Raw genomic sequence first — 17,865 nt, 5'->3', positions numbered from 1 at the left:
CAGTAAATACAGCAGGGGCTGCCGCACTCTCCAATTGGCCTCCTATTCCACTGCCTCAGCCAAGTCCCCAACTCCAACTTCAACCGTGAGGCTGGGGATCAGTAGGTTCAGCCGCCATGCACCAGGCCAGAGTCCCTGTGGTCAGCCTGTCTTCCCTTTCTGGGCTCCAAAGTCTGGAGACAAGTGGAACCAAATTAAATTGAGACCTCTCAACTTTTAAACGGCTTTAAAATCTATGACTTTAAATAGTGGGGCACAAACCTCCGTATGTGCTCCACTCCCTGGCGGAGATAAACTGCCACCTTCTAGTATCTCTAGAGAGTAAAAGAGAAATATATGTGTGTGTGCGCGCGCGTGCATGCATATATGTGTGTGTGTATATACACACATATGCACACATATCCATAACTATGACACTACCTTCACAGCTTTGCCTGGTGTTAGGATTTAATATAACAGAATTCACTGCAACGAGTTGATTAGCCTTATTACTTAAAAGTGGCCACCTGGAGGATTTCAGGAATTATTCAAAGAGTCCAGGGTTTTATTTCATTTGTATTTTAAGGAGCAAGGAATGTTCCTTTTACCCAGTGTCCTTCGCTGCCCTTTTCAGGCAGCAATCGGCCCTCCTGACACTTGCTTAAGCCTCAGGACTTAAAAAGATCATTTCCTCGTACACTAATTTGAGCGAAATCTGGATTCAGAGTGTGGGTTTACACGCCCAGCTCGAATGTCTAATGTATCAAATCCTCGTTAACGAACGGCCCGCTCCGTGGCCGTGTCAGCCAAAGGTCAGCCCCGTGCAACAGGGCAGCGCGGTTCAAAAGCACTCTTCCAGGCCCTGCCTCCCCCTCCCCCTCCAAAAAATCCATCTTTCACATTTCAATAATAGAGCACAACGAGAAATGCCAAGGTTGTTTTTCTTTCTTTCCTCGTATTAGTGACTCGCAAACGTATCCTAAGGCAACTACTGAAAAAAAAATAAGATTTTTTTATTCTTCCAATGGGAAGGGAGTGCAGTTAGTGGACAAGGTAATTGTTGAAATGCCTTCAAGAGGCACGTATATTTGAGAAGCTGTGACTCTTAGAAATCTTCACTTAAAATAGTAATAATCTCACAGCTTTCCAGTGGAAACCATGAGTAAACTTTGTTGGGAACCTTAGGGATTAGAAACTGCTTAGGGGAAGCGGCAATTCTCCTCCCCCGCTTACTTCTACCCCACCCCCACCAACACACTCAAACACTTCAGAGACGCGCAGAAAGCTTATTCTTAAAAGATAACTTTGGCGCTTGTCCATAGGGACAAAGGGTGTCCAAGAGAGCGAGACCCTCTTCTCTCGGTCCTCACTGGGAAGCACCTAAACATTCCTGACCACCTTGGGGTGCTCGGCGTTCACACGCCCCAGCCGCAGAGGCCGGACTGGCCGGGCTGCTCCACACTAGCCCAGGTTCTCGGCGCGCTCCTCGGGCCACGCGCGCGCACGCAGCCGCTGGCCGAGTCCGCCGGGAAGGTGGCGGGGCGGGGTGAGGGAAGAGCTCGACTTACCGGCTCTGGGCTCTAGATTTCGGGCAAGGTTGGCAGCGGAGTGAGGCCGGGCAGTTAGTCCTATGAAGACGGGCAATTTGGGCAGGGATTGAAGAACGACTGGGGCGTGGGGAGGGAGGAAAGGAAAGAGCCTGTCGGGTTTGGGGTCCCTTGCTCCTTGGCCTTGGCCCGCGCCTCCCGCCGTCGCCTCCGCAGACTAAACTCGGCCTGGCTGGGGAGGCCCCAAAGCCCGCCTCGCCGTCTCAAGTCAGAGCCTCAGGGTCTCCGGGGCTCTGGCGCCGACCCCGGGGGCGCCGGGGGGCGGGGAAGGGGCGTCCCCACTCTCTGGCCGGGAGAGGGCTACCGCGCCGCCGGCACTGACGCTGGCAACCAAGCGGAGGAGCGGGGCAAGTCAGCCGCGTCGGCCGCTGCTTTGCAGACCCCGGCCCGCTCCCGCCCTCGCCCCTCCCTTTCCCTCTAGCCCTTCGCCAAATGAAAAAGGTTCTTTGGGCCTTGGCCTTTTGGGCAAGAACTCAGGAACCCACGCTGGGTCTGAGCTTTCTGCTCAGAGCGAGTCCAACATAGGTCTTTATAATTAGCATGGAGTTCGCGGAGTCTACGAACATGTTCAAACACAAAAGGACCCAAACCGCGAATGGGTTTCCTGTGGAGTGGCCCTTGTGGCGGGGGTTCGGTGGATGGAAGGATCTTCCACTCCTGACTAGACACCTGTGCTCTGTCCTCCAGAGACCTCGGACAAGAGAGCTCTTGTACCCCAGCCCCTTTCCACCGAGTCCCAGGGTGGTTGGCTTTTGCCAGGCCTCCTTGGGCCTAGGTCCCAAGGGCTCTTCTCCAGCCTTGCTTGTGTTATTAAGCGCGGAGACTCAGAGGCTGGGTAGGAGGACAGGCCTTTTCCTAGCAGGAACTTTTCCAGAACCCCTCTGCCACTCCACTAGGTTCAAAACTGAAGATTTGGCAAGTGGTGGCTGTCATGTGAAATGATGCTATGGGCCCCCGGATCTCAGAACTGGCAGGAGTGAAGCGGGACTTGGGTTAGATGCAGGGCAAAATTGGCAAAGACAAAAGCCTTCTCCTGTTGGCAGGGGGGAAAGCGAGAGAGGTGGGCGCCATGAAATGGGTCTGTCCCTCCAGTTGAAAGTAAAATCCAGGGAAGGATTGGAATCCTTCTGGCAGCCATTTTCTGATACCATGGAACCTAGGATTTTTGATTGAAACACCCAAAGGCATAACTCCATAGAGTTGAATGTGAGGCTAGAGTGACCAGGGACCCTCCACGACCCCCGTCCCTTTGTTTACAAGTATTGGTCATTCCACCAGGCAGTTATGTACTCACTCTGAAAATGTCAGTACATTGGCCACAAAATATCATTCAACGTGCAAACTCCCAAGAATGTCTCCAGGAAAGGAAAGCAATAGCCCAGCGCTCTGGGTTTCTCTTACCAAACCCTACACTTTCCAGGTCTCACGCCCACAGCAGTTTTCCACCAGTCGTCGCCTTTACATTACTTAAGCAGAGCTTACAGAGCTTAACAGGTCTATACCAGCTCTTAAACAAGCGCCAGCTGGTAAGTATTATTCGGGAAGCGTCTAGTGAAAACCGCAGAGCAGTCGTTCAAACGAGCAGCGGACAGTCCCCCAGATGAGTGGGTAGAGGCTGGGGTACAGCCTGAGGTGGGGATAGGAACCCGCAGAAGAAAAGGGGGCAAAGAAACAAACCCATCAGGCCTGAATCAGAGCAAAGAAAGCGGGTTGACACTAGGAAAACCCTTAGTGCCCCTCCCCAAATCAGGCTTGGGCTCTATCTAGGGGCCAGGGAACTGGGGGGGACGTCTTCTCCAGATAAGGGATATTAGAACAGCCAGGGTGCCAGCTCCCTGGAAGGAAACAGGAGGATGGGACATAAGTGGACATGGTTCGTGGTCCGCTGACTTTCGCGCACCTAGCAGCCCGCGGCCCTCAGGGAAGGGGAGACTGCCACTGCCGGGCTGCTCCATGGCTGGTGCCTATGCTGTCTGCTTGGCTTTGCGAACTCACTTAAACCAGCGCGATTTCAAAACAAACACGTGCAGCTTCCTCGACGCACTATTTTGGCAGCGCGGCCAGCAGCTTTCACAGGCCAGAGCCGCAGAGTTGTTCCCTCCGCGGCCAGCGTGGGCGGGGGCGCCTCATGCATATTCATCAGCACGTGGAAAAGCGGGCCGCGGGCCGCGCATGCGCATTACTCTCCCAGCCCCAGCCCCAGCCGGCGGCGGCGAGTAGGAAAGCACCCCGCCGGGCTGCTGGGTGGCGCAAGGGGCCTCTCAAACGCTGATCGCCAGGCCTTATGTGGAGTTGCTACGGTGAAGTGTCGCTGTTCCACCCCACCACCACACACTCACCTCCAAAGCCTGTGTTTATGTATATTCAAGAAATTCTCCGAGACAGGCACCCCCTTGACGCACAGACTCACCAACCCTGTCCTTTCTCCACAACTTTCAGTTTTCTTTGCCAGAGGCTAGGATTCTCCAGAAAAGACAACAAAAAATTTAAAGGAATGGGATGTGAGCTTCTCTCACCGTCTTTATGCCCTTATGTTTTCCGTGCCTTAATGAGGATTGCTACACGGAAGACAAAGGCAAAATAACCATATCTTTTAAGTTTGCTAAGGTCGCTAACCTTCGAACGTTTTTTTTTAAAGCTATAATTCCCATATGCTTATAGTCGAGCTGAATAGTTAACTTGTGTGTGTGCTGTGTGTGAAAATATCGCTGTGTAAGTTTCACAACCTGTGATTCTTCTTCATATATTTACAAGGATGACCTGCAATGCAATATGAGGCAGCCAAAATTTTGTGGATAGTTGACAGACAACACTGAGTCTCTAGTATCATCGCCAAGCAGTGTCATTTCCATACTAGATAACTAAATCCGGTTTCTTGAAAAACCCACCTCCAGTATAGCACCAATTGGAAACTTCATACTGTTTTAGCTCCTTGCTCTGAAGTGGAAATAAGTTAGGAACTAATGCCAGAATTCAGCCTGCATGGTAAAAATAGACCCTGTTTTGGCCTGATCGTGTTTCCTCTTGCTTAGTCAAACACTCTGGAGTAAACTAGTCTTGTGTAGATTCGTGGAAAACATTGCCCAGGTTTTGTGTATATTATGCCATCATGTTTGCAATACACCTTGAGGAAAAGGCTCAAATGTGACATGCTATAGGAAGTTATTAACATTTTTTTCTTTCCCCAAACTAGTAATTATCATTTGAAAAAATATATTGTTTTATAATTATCCCCTATAAGGTCTTACATTCTATATCTAACCAGTTTAAATGAGTCTATATTACTGATGGTGAATTGGGTGGTAAAATGCTGAAAAATAACACCCTGGCTAATGTGAACCCAGAGTTTAGTGGTTTGCCTGACATAGATGAGATAAATCTTTCCATTGCTACTCTATTTTCAAGAATTCTAAAACCAGAGAGTGATATCAACTATGACCAATTTTATGAAAACAACACTTTGTCTTCCTAATGTGAAGACATAGTTCTAAGAACTGTGCTTGATGCTAGGAGCAAGAACTCTGTTCCCAGAGAGAAGATATATTTGTAATTAGTAATTTGAATTGGAAAAAAATAAATGTGAGTTGGGAATCTGCTGACTTTATATCTAGTCAACAAATAGTCAAAGGCACACACTCAGCCTTCATTTTGAGTCTGCCAAACCACTTATAGTTACTCCCCAACACATCATAAACTGATGCTGCTCTTTAAGCATCAGAGCCTTCCCCCAGCTGCTTCCTAGAAAACAGTATCCTCAGGTACCAACTCCACCAGCACTGATTCACAAGGGGTCCAGGACACAGATTACAACTTGGCCTCAAAAAAGGAAGGTTTTAGGGCTGGATAAGGTATTTGGGGGGTGTAGTTCTGTCGCCAGCCCTTTAAAAGTTCTGAGAAAACTTCGCAATCAACAAATAAAAACATCTAAATGCCAGGCCCATCAGCAAAGAAGGTTAGTGCTATTTTCATTGTCAGCTAAAGAAGGAAAAAAAAAGAAGAAGAAGAAAAATGATAAGCATATGGGGCAATTGAAAGGTTACATCTTTCTTTTGGAGGTGGTTTGCTTCTTAAAGGTTAACTTGAATGCTTGACTTTAAAAAATCAAAGTCATCAGCTGCAAATGCTTAAAGCAGTTGGGGGTAGCTTTTGAAGAAGAAAACAAAGGATCTGAAATGTTTGAAAATTACTTAGCCCCCACATAAATGGTGCTTGTATATTTACATGCTTACTCTATAAATGTACATACATATACCACAACACTTTTCTCTTCATTTCTCAAATATGATTTCTTGTACTCAGACATTTTTTGTTGACACAATATAACTTTTTAATAACATGTTACCTGTTCTAATCATCTGGTAGTAACAGAATACAATGCAGTCAAAATATGAACCGGACGGCTTTCTGCCTGAATCAAAATCCACAGCTACACAGAGAAACCGGCCATTTGCAGCATCTTCAGCTCCTGCTAAATAGGGTCTAACAATATATTTTGCTGTTCACATTCATGTATTTCAAAACCTAATAGCCCATGAAGAAAAGTATGAAGAATACATCTCAAGAAGCAGACATTAAAGGTACCAGCAAAATAATAGACTACATTTAAGTTCGAAGCATTATTTTAGGTAACCTACATCATTAATGAGTTTTTCTTTATGGTAAATGTTGAAGAGAGTGCATAAGGAGGATTGGCATAAATATTGGCTTTTACCATAAAAGTTTCTTTTCTGTGAGCAATATTATTCACAAATATACACAGTACTCCTCAATTTTTTTTAATTTTTGGCCTTCAATGTGTAAATGTTTTTAAAATATGAAGTAGTTTTGAAGTAAATATCTCTAAAATTTATCTTTAAAATATCATACTTAAATCATATATCATACTATGATATTAAAGCTTAAAGGGGCATCAGGTACGTAACAAATGATGAGACATTTACATTTCCAAATTTGAAATAAACTGCTTTTAGGAATGGTCAAAGAAAAGAACACACTAATTTACTATCTTCCTAAATGCATTAATAAAGTTGCAAAAGCACTGTTGTTATTATGATATTATTATCATTATATTTATGTCAGGCTCCTAGACATTTTGATTGCTAATATAAAACGGAAGGATTATTAATTGAGGTATTTATCTTTCTTACCTAGAGAGATGATTTTTTTTCCTCTTTCTATGTTTATTAATTATTGGGCTTAATGTCAGGAGTCACTTCAAATACTATACCAATTTTAAGCCTCCAAAGCCAACTGGGGTCAGTGTTGGCCTCACAAATTTTCAAAACCAGCAACAATTCCTGCTTAGGTGTTCAACTTCCTCAAATCTCACCAAACCTTGCAAGGTGGCGCTCTTTTCATGAAAGGTTGGTATTTATTCTTATAAATCAGAGTAACAATTTTTTAAAAGTTAAACACCACCATCTCCAGTTTTTGATGTGGTACAGAAAGTGTAGCAAATCCTCTCTTTCCCAGTAAAACTTTGTTGACTAAAAGTGACAAATACAAATTGCAAGCAATGAAAGGACAAGCCAAAAAAATTTAAGAGAATTTAACATTTTGATGTTGTAATTTACCAATAGTACACTTGGAAATAGATGTACTTTAAGGGGTTCTCATACTCTTGAGGGATTTTTCCTTATTTTCCTTCTCAGAGTGAATATGGCCTGTGACTTTTTCAACACACATATAATGTTAAAGATGCCAGCCTGGGTTCCTTCCTAGCCTACAGTGAGGTCACTTTCTCTCTCCTGCTCTTTCACAGCCACACCCTTGCAGCTACAGCCAAGGCCCTGATTTGTGATCTCCAGCTACACTGTCTGCTTAATGGGGCGATCATGCAAGCTACAACCAGAGACAAAGAAGCTTGCGTTCCTACCAGCGCAGCTAACTTCTCGGGAGCAGCATAGCTTGCAAATCTATCAAACTAAACTGCAAGAAAGACAATCTGATTTAGAGAAAAGGCGTTCTGCTACAGTCATTAAGCACAAGTAATTTAGATTTTTTATATTGTCTCCTCATTTACAAATTTACTGTATCAACGCCAGCCAATGGAACGAATTTCTTAAGTAAATGAGAAATAAATAAAAGAGATAGAAAGATAATCAAATTACATAAAATAATTCTCTTTTCTAGATGTATTTTTGAGAGAACTAATAACAGTGGCAAAATTATAGGAATAATAACATATCACAGGAAGTAATTAATTTAAATTAGCATCACGTTTGAAAAAATATAAGTAAAACACTTTATGGACATTTACTTTTGTACAAAGAAGGAAGGCCTGGAAAAGCATGCATAGACATCCTGAAAATTAGTTATAGCCATAAATGGTTTAATTGAAGACAGCAATTTAAAATATGATATTGTAAATCTGCAACTCGGTTTCAGCTCGGGGAATTTAATTTGGGGGACAGCGGAACCCTCAGCTGCAAGTTCATTTGCAACGCTGTAGAGTGAGCCCCTGAGCCTCTGACAATTCACCTACATTAATATTGATGTCGCCTGCACAATCTATTTCTGTTATTTTTATGGTTGTTATTCTACGTCTGCAAAGGTCATTTAAATTATACTGCGGCCGAAAATTTGTTTCATAAATTTTGATATAAATACTAATTACACCCTCTCTGAGAGCCAGCAGGGTAGCGTTCATTTATCACGTTTATACGACCTGCGATGACAGAAAGGGAAGGCGAGGGAGACTGGTGAGGTTTTCCGAGACCCACTAAGGCTGGCAGAAGAGGCAGCAGGTTGCTGGGGGGAAGAAGAAATTCCTACCACAATCACTGAGATTTAAGAATCTTTAATAAGGTACGAAAGGTTACCAAACAGTTCTGGAAACTAAAGTGTACATACGAGTTCTTCTAGCCATAAATATTGAATAGCTGTAACATGAATAAGCCGGCCCTTTACATGCGGATAAATATGGAAACTAGGAATTATATACATTATGTGGTTGTATCTCTTGCCAAAAGCAACGGACAGTTATAGTTTATATCTTTTTTTTAATATCACTTTACATAAACAAATGAAACAGTTTGACACGCAGATCCAGGCTCGTACTATACGAATTCTTGACAGGACGTGAAACAACATTTTACCGCACTAAAGTACTTAGACTTTGGGACGAAATGTTTGCACTTTATACAAAAAAAGCACATTAATACCAATAATATTCTGTTAGGTCGACGTGGAGACTGTAATCGTACAAAGTAATTCACATTTTGGTACACATTTACTAGAACATTCTTGCCATTCAGTACAAACAGTTGGCTTTCGGCCGCCCGCCCCTCCCCTTCCCCTCCCCCTCCCCTCCCGGCCCCTCCCCCCTCCCCAATGCAAAGACCACAACGCCACGATCCCACCCGCCCGTTCCAACCGAGATATAACTATATACAGAATCCAACAGTACAGGTTTAAGCTAATAATTCTGTATTTACAAGAATGCAAAGCAAAAAAAAAAAAAAAAAAAAAAAAAAAAAAAAAAAAAAGCCGAATCCCAGAGAGCCAGTTCCGACTCCGAGGAGAAACTGGCCCTCGGGGTTGGCGGCATTTGGTCAGACAGCCGCCGTCTCCTTGACCCCCTTCCCGCCCCTTGGCTACCAAACGTTTGCCAAAAAAAAAAGAAGAAAAAAGAAAAAGAAAAGGAAAGGGGAAAAGGGGGGGTAAATGTAAAGGTTTGGTGCTTTCTCTCTCTTACTCGGTCCTGGGTCTATTGACAGATTTAGAAAAAATAGGATTGCAGAGTGGGTTGGGGGCTCTTTTGATGCTCAGGGTTCTTTCAGTAATACTGTGTATACATGTGTGTGCTCAGTCTCTTAAATAGGGTTTTGTTTTGCGTTTTGTTTCTGATTTTAAACGTACCATTCGTTAAAATTGGAAGAGAGCGCACTGTGGCCGGCTGTGTGGTGGACCGCGGAGGAGGAGGGCGACAGGGAGCTGGTGGTTGGGTTGTCTGTGGAGGGAGACACGATGGTGGGAGGCGTGGAGGACTCATAGCCCGAGCTGGCGGCTGGCGAAGGTTGCGAGCCCTGCGAGGAGGATTCATGGACCTGCGGGAATAAAGTCGCGTTTTTATGGGGATAAAGAGCCAGCGCGGCGGCCACCTAGGACGGGTGAAGGCCGTGCCACCCCTCCCCCCAGAGTCCTGGGTACTCTTGAACCCCAGGGAGGCCTGGGACTCCGGCTTGGTTGAGCCGCCTCGGCCCTGCAGAGACCGGGATCCAGAGAGCGGCAGTGCCCCTGGGACTCACAAAAGAAAATAGATCTGGGAAGGGGAGGCTGGACATGAGTCCAGAGCCCGAGATGGTCCCTCCTGCAGCCACCGAAATTTGCTTGCTCAGCTTTAGGGGAGCAAGTGCGCAGGCCTTGGTGCAAGACCCCAACTCTCTGCCCACCGCTTCCGGCCAAGCCGCGATGACCGCAGCTTCTGCAGCTTCAACCCTTTGGGACAGCCCTAGCTCGCCATCAGTAGTGGCCTCTGCTCCAATGCTCACTGTTTTTGACTTTTACTATTAAACAGTAAATTTAGAACGTCCCTGGGTGTCCCCATCCCCTTTTCCAGCCCCCGCCCTCTGTGGCCAACCCCATCCAGCGGAGAGGAATAACTGCTTCGCCCTCCGCGGGCTCCTGCCGCCGCCCGGCTGCCACTCGCCGCCTGACCCCGGCCAAAGAGCAGAGCGGGCTCTTGGCTCCAAGACGGGCGGCGATAGCGCGGCGATTACCTTCATGTGTTTGCGCAATGAACTGGGGTGAGTGTAGGACTTGTCGCACATCTTGCAAAGATAGGGTTTGTCGCTCGTATGCACATGCATGTGCTTCTTGCGGTCGCTGCTATTAGCAAAGCGTCGGTCGCACCCCTCGAACTCACACTTGAAGGGCTTCTCCCCTGGTGCGAAAGGTGTGAAAGAGAGAGATCTGATTAGAACAAACCCCGCAGCGATTTTTTAAAATTTAAACAAATGGAAAAAATAAAAACAAAAATTAAAAAGGCAGGGGCCCAGGGCCAGCACCTTGCAAGCTCAAAACCCGGATCTTTAAAAGTCGTTTATCTGCAGTGGAATTATAAATATCTGAACTATTTTAACTCCTAATCCAGTTAGATCCAGATTTTTTTTTATTATTATTGTATTGTTATGAGTTGTAGTGGTGGTAGTTTTTTAGATCCCAGAGTAGCAGCTGGGCTGGCTGCTGGATTTTAGGCCCGGGGCTATAAGATGGCTTGGGGCAGCTCCTACCTAGCTCCGGATTTCTAATTTTCACATTCCCGGCCGACTCTCTTACTGTTTTGCTGTTCTCTCCTCCCCTTACCTCCCTCCCAGACACTTCTCACCCACTTCATCGCTGCCCCCACCTCCTATACACACTCACATTTTATAGGGTAATCTGGGCCAACAGCTCGGCGCCGGAAATTCTTTCTGACCCTTGCATTAAACGCGAAGTTCCAAACTCGGTTCTCAGAAATCGCCCGGGCAAACCAAAACAGGGAAGCAGACAGGATTCCCGGCCTTGTTGGCCCAAGAAGCCCAGAATGGCCTTCCCCAACCTGACTACAGCCCTGAGCTCCAGCAAACTTTTATTTTAAATGTTCCTGACCGATTGCTTTATTTTTAAAGGCCAGCCCATGGTAACCGGTGTTTTGAAAACGTCCTCACGGAGTCTAATTAACAAAAATGATTTTTCCGCCTTCTGCCCACTCTCCTGACTCCTCAAGCCTACTCACAAAGTCGCTACTATAATCGGGGTTCTTTAAATATGCATTAATCTCCAAAAGCCTCCTCAGGCTCGATTTACTTGCTTTGACCACCACCAACCCTCCTTTTCTATCTTTGCTTTTGTTTCTTTCTATCCCCCTTCATCCAATTTCTTCCACTTTTCTCAGTTCCTTCCTTTGGCAAAGTCCTCACTAAGGTGCATAGAGAAGGGATGCTAGCCAAGAGCAAATATTTAGATTTGCCTGCACCTGGAGCAGCTGACAACGCCGCCGCCCAGACCCAGCCACCTCTCCTGGCTTAGCGCACACCAAGGGCTCCACAAAGCCGATTCGTCTCTCTGCTCTCCTGGCCTTTTTTAGCTCTCATTTAAAAATCTGTATTCTTAGGTCTTTCTCATCCTACCCTCTCTATACGTTATTAGAATTTCAAGCCTCAAACTAAAACCCAGAACACACTGGGTTTGCTGACTGCCTACTGGAACCTGACTTCCAGACCCAACCGAGGCCGGGATTTGTGCGTCCCCCGTAGCCGAGTTTTGGATTTCGGGTCCCAGGGCGAGAATGGGGAACAAGGGGTGTCAAGGATAGCTGTTTCCGTACCTGTGTGCGTCCTTTTGTGGATCTTTAAGTTCTCAGAACGGGCGAAGACCTTGCCGCAGCCAGGGAAGGGACAGGGGAAGGGCTTCTCACCCGTGTGCACGCGGATGTGGTTGACCAGTTTGTATTTGGCTTTAAAGGGCTTTCCCTCGCGCGGACACTCCTCCCAGAAGCAGATGTGGTTGCTCTGCTCAGGTCCGCCGACGTGCTCCACGGTGACATGCGTGACCAGCTCGTGCATAGTGCTGAAAGTTTTGTTGCACGACTTTTTGGGGTTGGCCAGCTGCTCGGGCTCGATCCACTTGCAGATGAGCTCCTGTTTGATGGGCTGGCGCATGTAGCGGAAGAAGGCTCCTGCGCCGTGATGCGCGGCCATGTTCACGTTCATGGGCCCGTAGCCGTGCAGCTGCGGCGCGGCATAGTGCTCTGAACGGGGACTGGTCACCTGGCCGTACTGCTCGGGCCGCGGGTACATGTCCCCCGAGAAGCCAAGCCTCATCTGCCCATTAACCACGTTGGGCGATGCATGGCCCGTTGCCTGCTCGTGAAGGCCGGGAAAGAGGAGGTGGCCCGCGGCGTCCGTGTGGCCGTGTGGGCCCCCGAAGCCCCCAGCCGAAGCAGCGAACAGACTGTGTTGCGCGCTGGCTGCTGCTGCCGCGTCGCCAAAGCCCCGGTTGCGGAACAGAAAGTCCCGCGTGGAGTTGAAGGCTGCGCTCGAATAGGAGCCGACGTGGCCCGGGTGATGGTGATGTCCCAGGGCCGCCGCAGCCGCGTAGCCAGGAGCCTGCGACGTGAAGGCGGTCTGGCCGGCGGAGGCCAGCTCGTGAGAGCTGGGGTTGAGCTTGAAGGCGCCCATGCCGTCGGCGAACGGGTTGATGCCCAGGCCCACGTCGCGCTCGGCCACGTCGCCCGCCGAGTGGTGGCGGGACGCGCCAAAGGTGGTCACGCCGATCGCAGGGTACTGGGGGCCGGCGTCCAGGAGCATCGTGGCTGCTCGGGGCAAGCCCCGGCCTCCCCCGCCCCCCCCACCCTCGCCCGCCGAGGAGGGAAAATTAGGAGGAGGAGAAACAGGAGGCGGAGGAAGAGGAGGAAGAAGAAGAGGAGGGAGGAGGAGTCGACCCACCTCTCGAAGTCCTAGCCTGCTGGCAGCGGCGCGGCGCGCCGGGGCGCCCGCCTGGCCAAGCGCGGGGAAGCCGGACGGCTGCGGGCCGCGAGCAAGGCGGGCTCCGGCGCCCGCCGAGCAGACCCCGCCGGCCCGGCTCGCACTTTCTCGCCGCTCAGTCTCTGCCGAGAGGACCCCGCGTCAAGGCTGCCCAGGGAAAGGCGTGGAGCATCTCAGCCCCCCAAAAAAACTTCCTCCTGGATTTGTAGCATAGAGGAATGTGAGCTCCGGAGCCACGACTCCTCGCTCTCTCTCCGCCTTGCGCCGTCCGCCCCTCCTCACTTCTCTACTAGACCCTCGCCCTTTCTTTTCTCTCTCTCTCTCCTTTCTCTCAGGCTCGCCTCCTCGCTCCTTCACTCTCCTTTTTCCCCTCTGCTTTTTGCAAAAAGGGGGGGAGGGGGAGAAAAAAGAAAGAAAGAAAAAGCCAAAGAAAAGGCGCAAATCATGCACAATATTGTCTTTTGCGGTTTATCTTCCTGGGGAGAAACTTTCACCTCCTCAGCCGGGCGGTGAGCGCGAGACTGATAGCAGCAATCATTCCTGCAGATAAATGAATTGAAAGGACGACACCGTCCCCCCCTTGATGAATGGGAGCAGGGGGAGGCGTCACGTGCTGCTGACGCGGGCGCCCATTGGTGTGCCCGCACTCCCCCCGCCCGCAGCCGCCGCGCCAACGGAGGGCGCGCCGAGGCGCCGCGCGGCGTTCATTGGCCCGCCCGCCTCATCAATCCCAGGTATTGTAAAGCGCTTGACATCCCCTTTTGACAAACAGGGCTGCCAGGAGTGGCAACTTTTTTTTTTAGCCAAAAATTTTCCCTCTTCTCAAGGAAAGAAAAAAAATTGCCATGATTTCTTTCCTTTTTCTCAGTCATACATTCTCTATCCGTATTCCTCTCCCTCTCCATCTGTATCTTGCTTTATCTTGTTCTTCTTCAAACCTACTCTTAGCTGGGGGACAAGAGACTTCGGATGTCTCCAAGAACAGGAGGCGGGGATGGGGCTGGTAAACACAGCTAAGGCACTTCCAGAATGTCCCGATTCAGCAACTTTCTTTTCTTTCTTTCCCCCTGTCCCCGCCTTGAAGGACAGAAAAGGAGGCTTTTGTTATTTGCTCCTTTTGAAGTTCGCTTCCCTCTTGCTTCGTCCCCCTCCTGTTTATAATTTAAGATCTCGGGAACACACAGGCACTCCACTTTCTTACAAGAAATGTAATTTCTCAGGATAGCCGGTCGCCTTGATTCTTTTATCAAATCAATCAGGCGTCTTGCTCCCTTCTCCCCCTAAAAAATAAGCACAGGTGGATGGGAGCTCTAACTTTCCAGGTTGAGGTTTTGGAGGTTTTTTTCTCCCCAGCAAAATTTAAAACATTGTTGCCAATTTTTTCTTTTTTCCTCTCCTGTGTTATTCTTTTCTTTTCTCCCTTTTCTCTAGTCTCCCTTGTCTGCCCCCGTTAACCCCTCCCTATGTACTCCTGTTCCCAACTCGGGCCCCTTTCATTCAGGTAAAACTGTAAATTTCCCAACGCGCCATTGTTCTTCAGGACTGCCCAAAGCTCCCTAGAAATCCCCGAAAACTTTTTGGTATTTAAATCTCCGATAGATAGGACCAATGTAAATTTTGTGACATTCAAACCTTTTCTAGTTCACAAATCAGTCACCCTTGTCACAGTTATTGAAATTCCGCAACTTGCCACACCAGGACGGTGGAAAAAGCGGGCGCGGTCTTTGTTGCCGACCAGGCTTTTGATCGCCAGAGAAAATTTACTTACCTTCAGATGAGTGAGCAGAAAAAGAAATAACACTCCCTTTGATTTAGTTAGGAAAATGCAGACATTTGGATTCAGTGCAAACATACAACACTCGCTTGTTTTCGCGATGCGGCCCTCGATTAACCTGTCTTTGCCCAGCGCAAAGTCTATTCAACAACTGCGCGTAGTTGCTTTTTGTCCCGTCCACAAAGAGCCATTGACTATATATTAAAATGATTGTTGAAAGGTAGAGGAGTATGGCACTTAAAAGCAGGGGAAAAAAATCTCTGTGACTCAATCAATTAAGGCGAGCAACATTTATGCATTTCAAAAAATGCACGCGGATGCGGGGGGTTGGGGGATGAAGGTTGCATTTCTCCGCAGCTCTGTTTAAAACCCAGCAGCCCGGGCCGAGGGTTTAGCAGAAGCGTCTGCATATTCATTAGGTCTAATTATTTTCTAGTAAGGAAAACACAAAAAGCCAAGAGTCGGAATCCTTCAATTTGCCCTTTGTTTCTAACTTCATTTGGCTTCTTTGCAGCTGAATCAGAGCCCTAAACTCTTTTCTCAGACAAAGAGACCTCAACTCATCCTTTCACAGGCGACCCGTTAGGAAACGTACCAGTGCCTGGGCAAGAGGAAAATGAAAATGAATATTCTTTGCCCAGTCTCTGGCTTAGGCTGGAGAGGCTGGAGGAAGGCAGGGTCAACGTTGGCCTCTCCACCTTTCTTATTTTCTAGTCTTTTCCATCAGCTAGATTACTTACTTGGGTTGGTGAGCTGAGCTGCCCTTTCCCTGGGCTCTCCCTGCTCAAAATTGGACTTCTGTTAAATGGGATGGTTTCCTAGCATCTAAAGGGAACTGGCTGAGCGTTTGTGCTTGTTCGGCTGGGAAGTAGAAATTTGAGAAAGAAAAAAAAAATCAAATGTTCAGTACTCAGCAACAAGTCTGAGTGCAGCAGCCCTGAATTCCTTGCCAACTTTGAGTGAAAGCAGGATAGGGAATGGAGGCAAAAAGCTGGGGCTTGAAGGGTTGCTTTTCAAAAAAAAAAAAAAAAAACATTATGTACCTTGTACAAAAAAAGGTATATCAAAGCCACTCAGAGCCTTCTGGTGCCTACAAGGGGAATTTAGACCCTGCCTCCACTAGAGTTGTAAAAATCTTATCTGCAGAGAGAATACGGCTTTCACCAGGGAGAACAAATATTGAGCCCACCTCGCCTGCCTTTCAAAAACAAGGGAGGGGACCTGAGGGGAGAAGGGTAGCTGTTGGGAGGGGGAGAGGGAAAATAATTATTCAAAAAAGAAAAAAATCAGTCCTCTCCTCTCCAGTCCGTGGAAAATCCAGGGGGGACATTGACAAGAGGGTATTTTTAGGAAAAGCGTCCAAATATACAGAGTAAGAGTGAATGTGAGAAGAAAAAAAAAAAAGTTGTGGGTTGTAGAAGTTATCAAGTGGGATTTGCGGCGCTCTCTGCAGGAAACGCAAGCGGCTCCAGTTCAAAGCCACATGCACCAACGTGACATATAAGCCATTAAAATATCATCCTGACGGCTCATTTCTGCTTCATCATACATTCCCTAACTGCTTCCCGAAAGCTGGAAAAGGAGAAATGAAAGATGACCGCCTCGCTGGAACCACAAAAGAGAGGCTTAGAGGGGTTTGTGGTCCCCCCTCAGCCACACCAAAGTGATGTGCAGAAATGAGGCGATTCCGGCAACAGGTGGAGTGGGGTAAGTGTATGAGTCCAGGGGGCAGCCAGACCGGACCTGTCCCCCCAGCAGCTGGGTAGGGAGCACCCTAATTGCTGCCCTTGGCACCCGAACCTCACTGGGTAAGAGGCCCAGCTGGATTTTCTTTCCCATCCCCTCTCTTCTTACCCCCCCAACCAGAGGTACAGGCCCCACCCCACTGACACTGAAGGGAGGAGGGGGACCTTCTGCCCGTGGGCAACACTGGGGATGAGTCCATCCCTTCTTCTCTGAGGGGGGTGGTGGTGCAAGGGGGATGCATGGGGCTCCCACTAGTAAGGGGACGAAGAGCAGCTTGTTGCCTGCCTGCCTTCCCTCCCCCCTTTGTAAATCACCTGGGTGCCTCACCGTTGCCACAAGAAGGGGAGTCACAGCCCAGAGCTTCTCTCCCTGAGTAAGCCGGACATCGTAGGGAGGGGCCCCTCCAAGCAGCTTCTCGGCCCTGCCCTCAGAAGAATGGCAGGGAAGGACTTGGCTTCCCTTCTCCAGGGTCAGAGGAGCCAAGTTAGCCTGACTGGCAACAAGATGATGGAGCTTCTCCGCCCCCAACCAGAAGAGAGATACCGGCTGGGTCTGCTGCGGGACCGGATCCTTGCCCTCGTGCAGTCTGGTCCTACCTCAGGACGCTGACCGCTGGGATCTGCTCTCTGTGCCCACCGGGCCGTGGGTTTGGGACTTGGTTTTTTTCTCCAGGATGCGAACTAGCTCTCAAGGGAAAGAGCAATAGCCACCTGGGATTCTGGGCACCACCCTAGACACCTAAACGCATTGGAAATTAGGGGCAAGTTGGGGGGGAACAGAGTCAGGCTGGTAAAGAAAGCAAGAACCGCCTGAAAGATTTAACGGGAAAGTTTGGGGTTGATAAATGGTCCATGGGGACGGCTGGGAGCCAGCGAACTCTTAGGAATGGAGAAGGGGCATCCGAATGGCTGCATCTTGGCTGGCACCATCATCACGAAACTCCCTTTGGAGTCCAAGGTCATATTTCTACACCCTTTCCGACAGCATTGACCTTAGAGCGACCTGCAGCAAGGCACCACGTTCCCGTCCTCTGTCTAGCCGCTGGCAGGTTGAGGGTGGTTCCAAAGGGACTGTTAAATATCCAGGCTTCAAGCGACCCACTAAAGCAGATTCTATTCTGGGCACACGGAGGTCGCCCAGGCATCATTCAGCCCTGAGCTAGCGGATGCCGAGCTTTACCCTCTAGGGAACAGAAGAATGAGACAAGGCCGCCGCACAACCCCAGCCTCGCAGCTCAACTTCCTGGTGCATGAAGGCCCGATGGAGGGGAGCCAGGGAAGTCCTGGGTGCA

The 17,865-nt window shown here is 48.5% G+C and overlaps 1 protein-coding gene and 1 long non-coding RNA gene across 3 annotated transcripts in view; both read right to left on the bottom strand.

Annotated features, from left to right (window-relative positions):
• The window catches only part of LOC106505376, a 464,045-nt gene extending 460,364 nt beyond the window's left edge, over positions 1-3,681 (bottom strand). The window contains exon 1 of one of the 2 annotated variants that reach the window (XR_002337720.1): positions 1,548-3,681. This is a non-coding gene — a long non-coding RNA (uncharacterized LOC106505376). The remainder of the gene's footprint in view (positions 1-1,547) is intronic. The other variant, XR_002337721.1, reaches the window with a different exon arrangement.
• ZIC1 (Zic family member 1) lies at positions 8,370-17,859 on the bottom strand. The gene is made up of 3 exons (XM_003358599.3): positions 11,896-17,859; positions 10,307-10,470; positions 8,370-9,634 (listed from the first exon to the last, which is right to left on the bottom strand). Exons 1-3 carry the CDS (start codon positions 12,875-12,877, stop codon positions 9,437-9,439), a joined length of 1,344 nt encoding a protein of 447 aa, XP_003358647.1. The 5' UTR covers positions 12,878-17,859; the 3' UTR covers positions 8,370-9,436.

The sequence above is a fragment of the Sus scrofa genome, chromosome 13 (genome assembly GCF_000003025.6).
Source record: "Sus scrofa isolate TJ Tabasco breed Duroc chromosome 13, Sscrofa11.1, whole genome shotgun sequence".
In the NCBI taxonomy this organism is placed as follows: domain Eukaryota; kingdom Metazoa; phylum Chordata; class Mammalia; order Artiodactyla; family Suidae; genus Sus; species Sus scrofa.
This window is presented reverse-complemented; position numbering and strand designations above follow the sequence as displayed.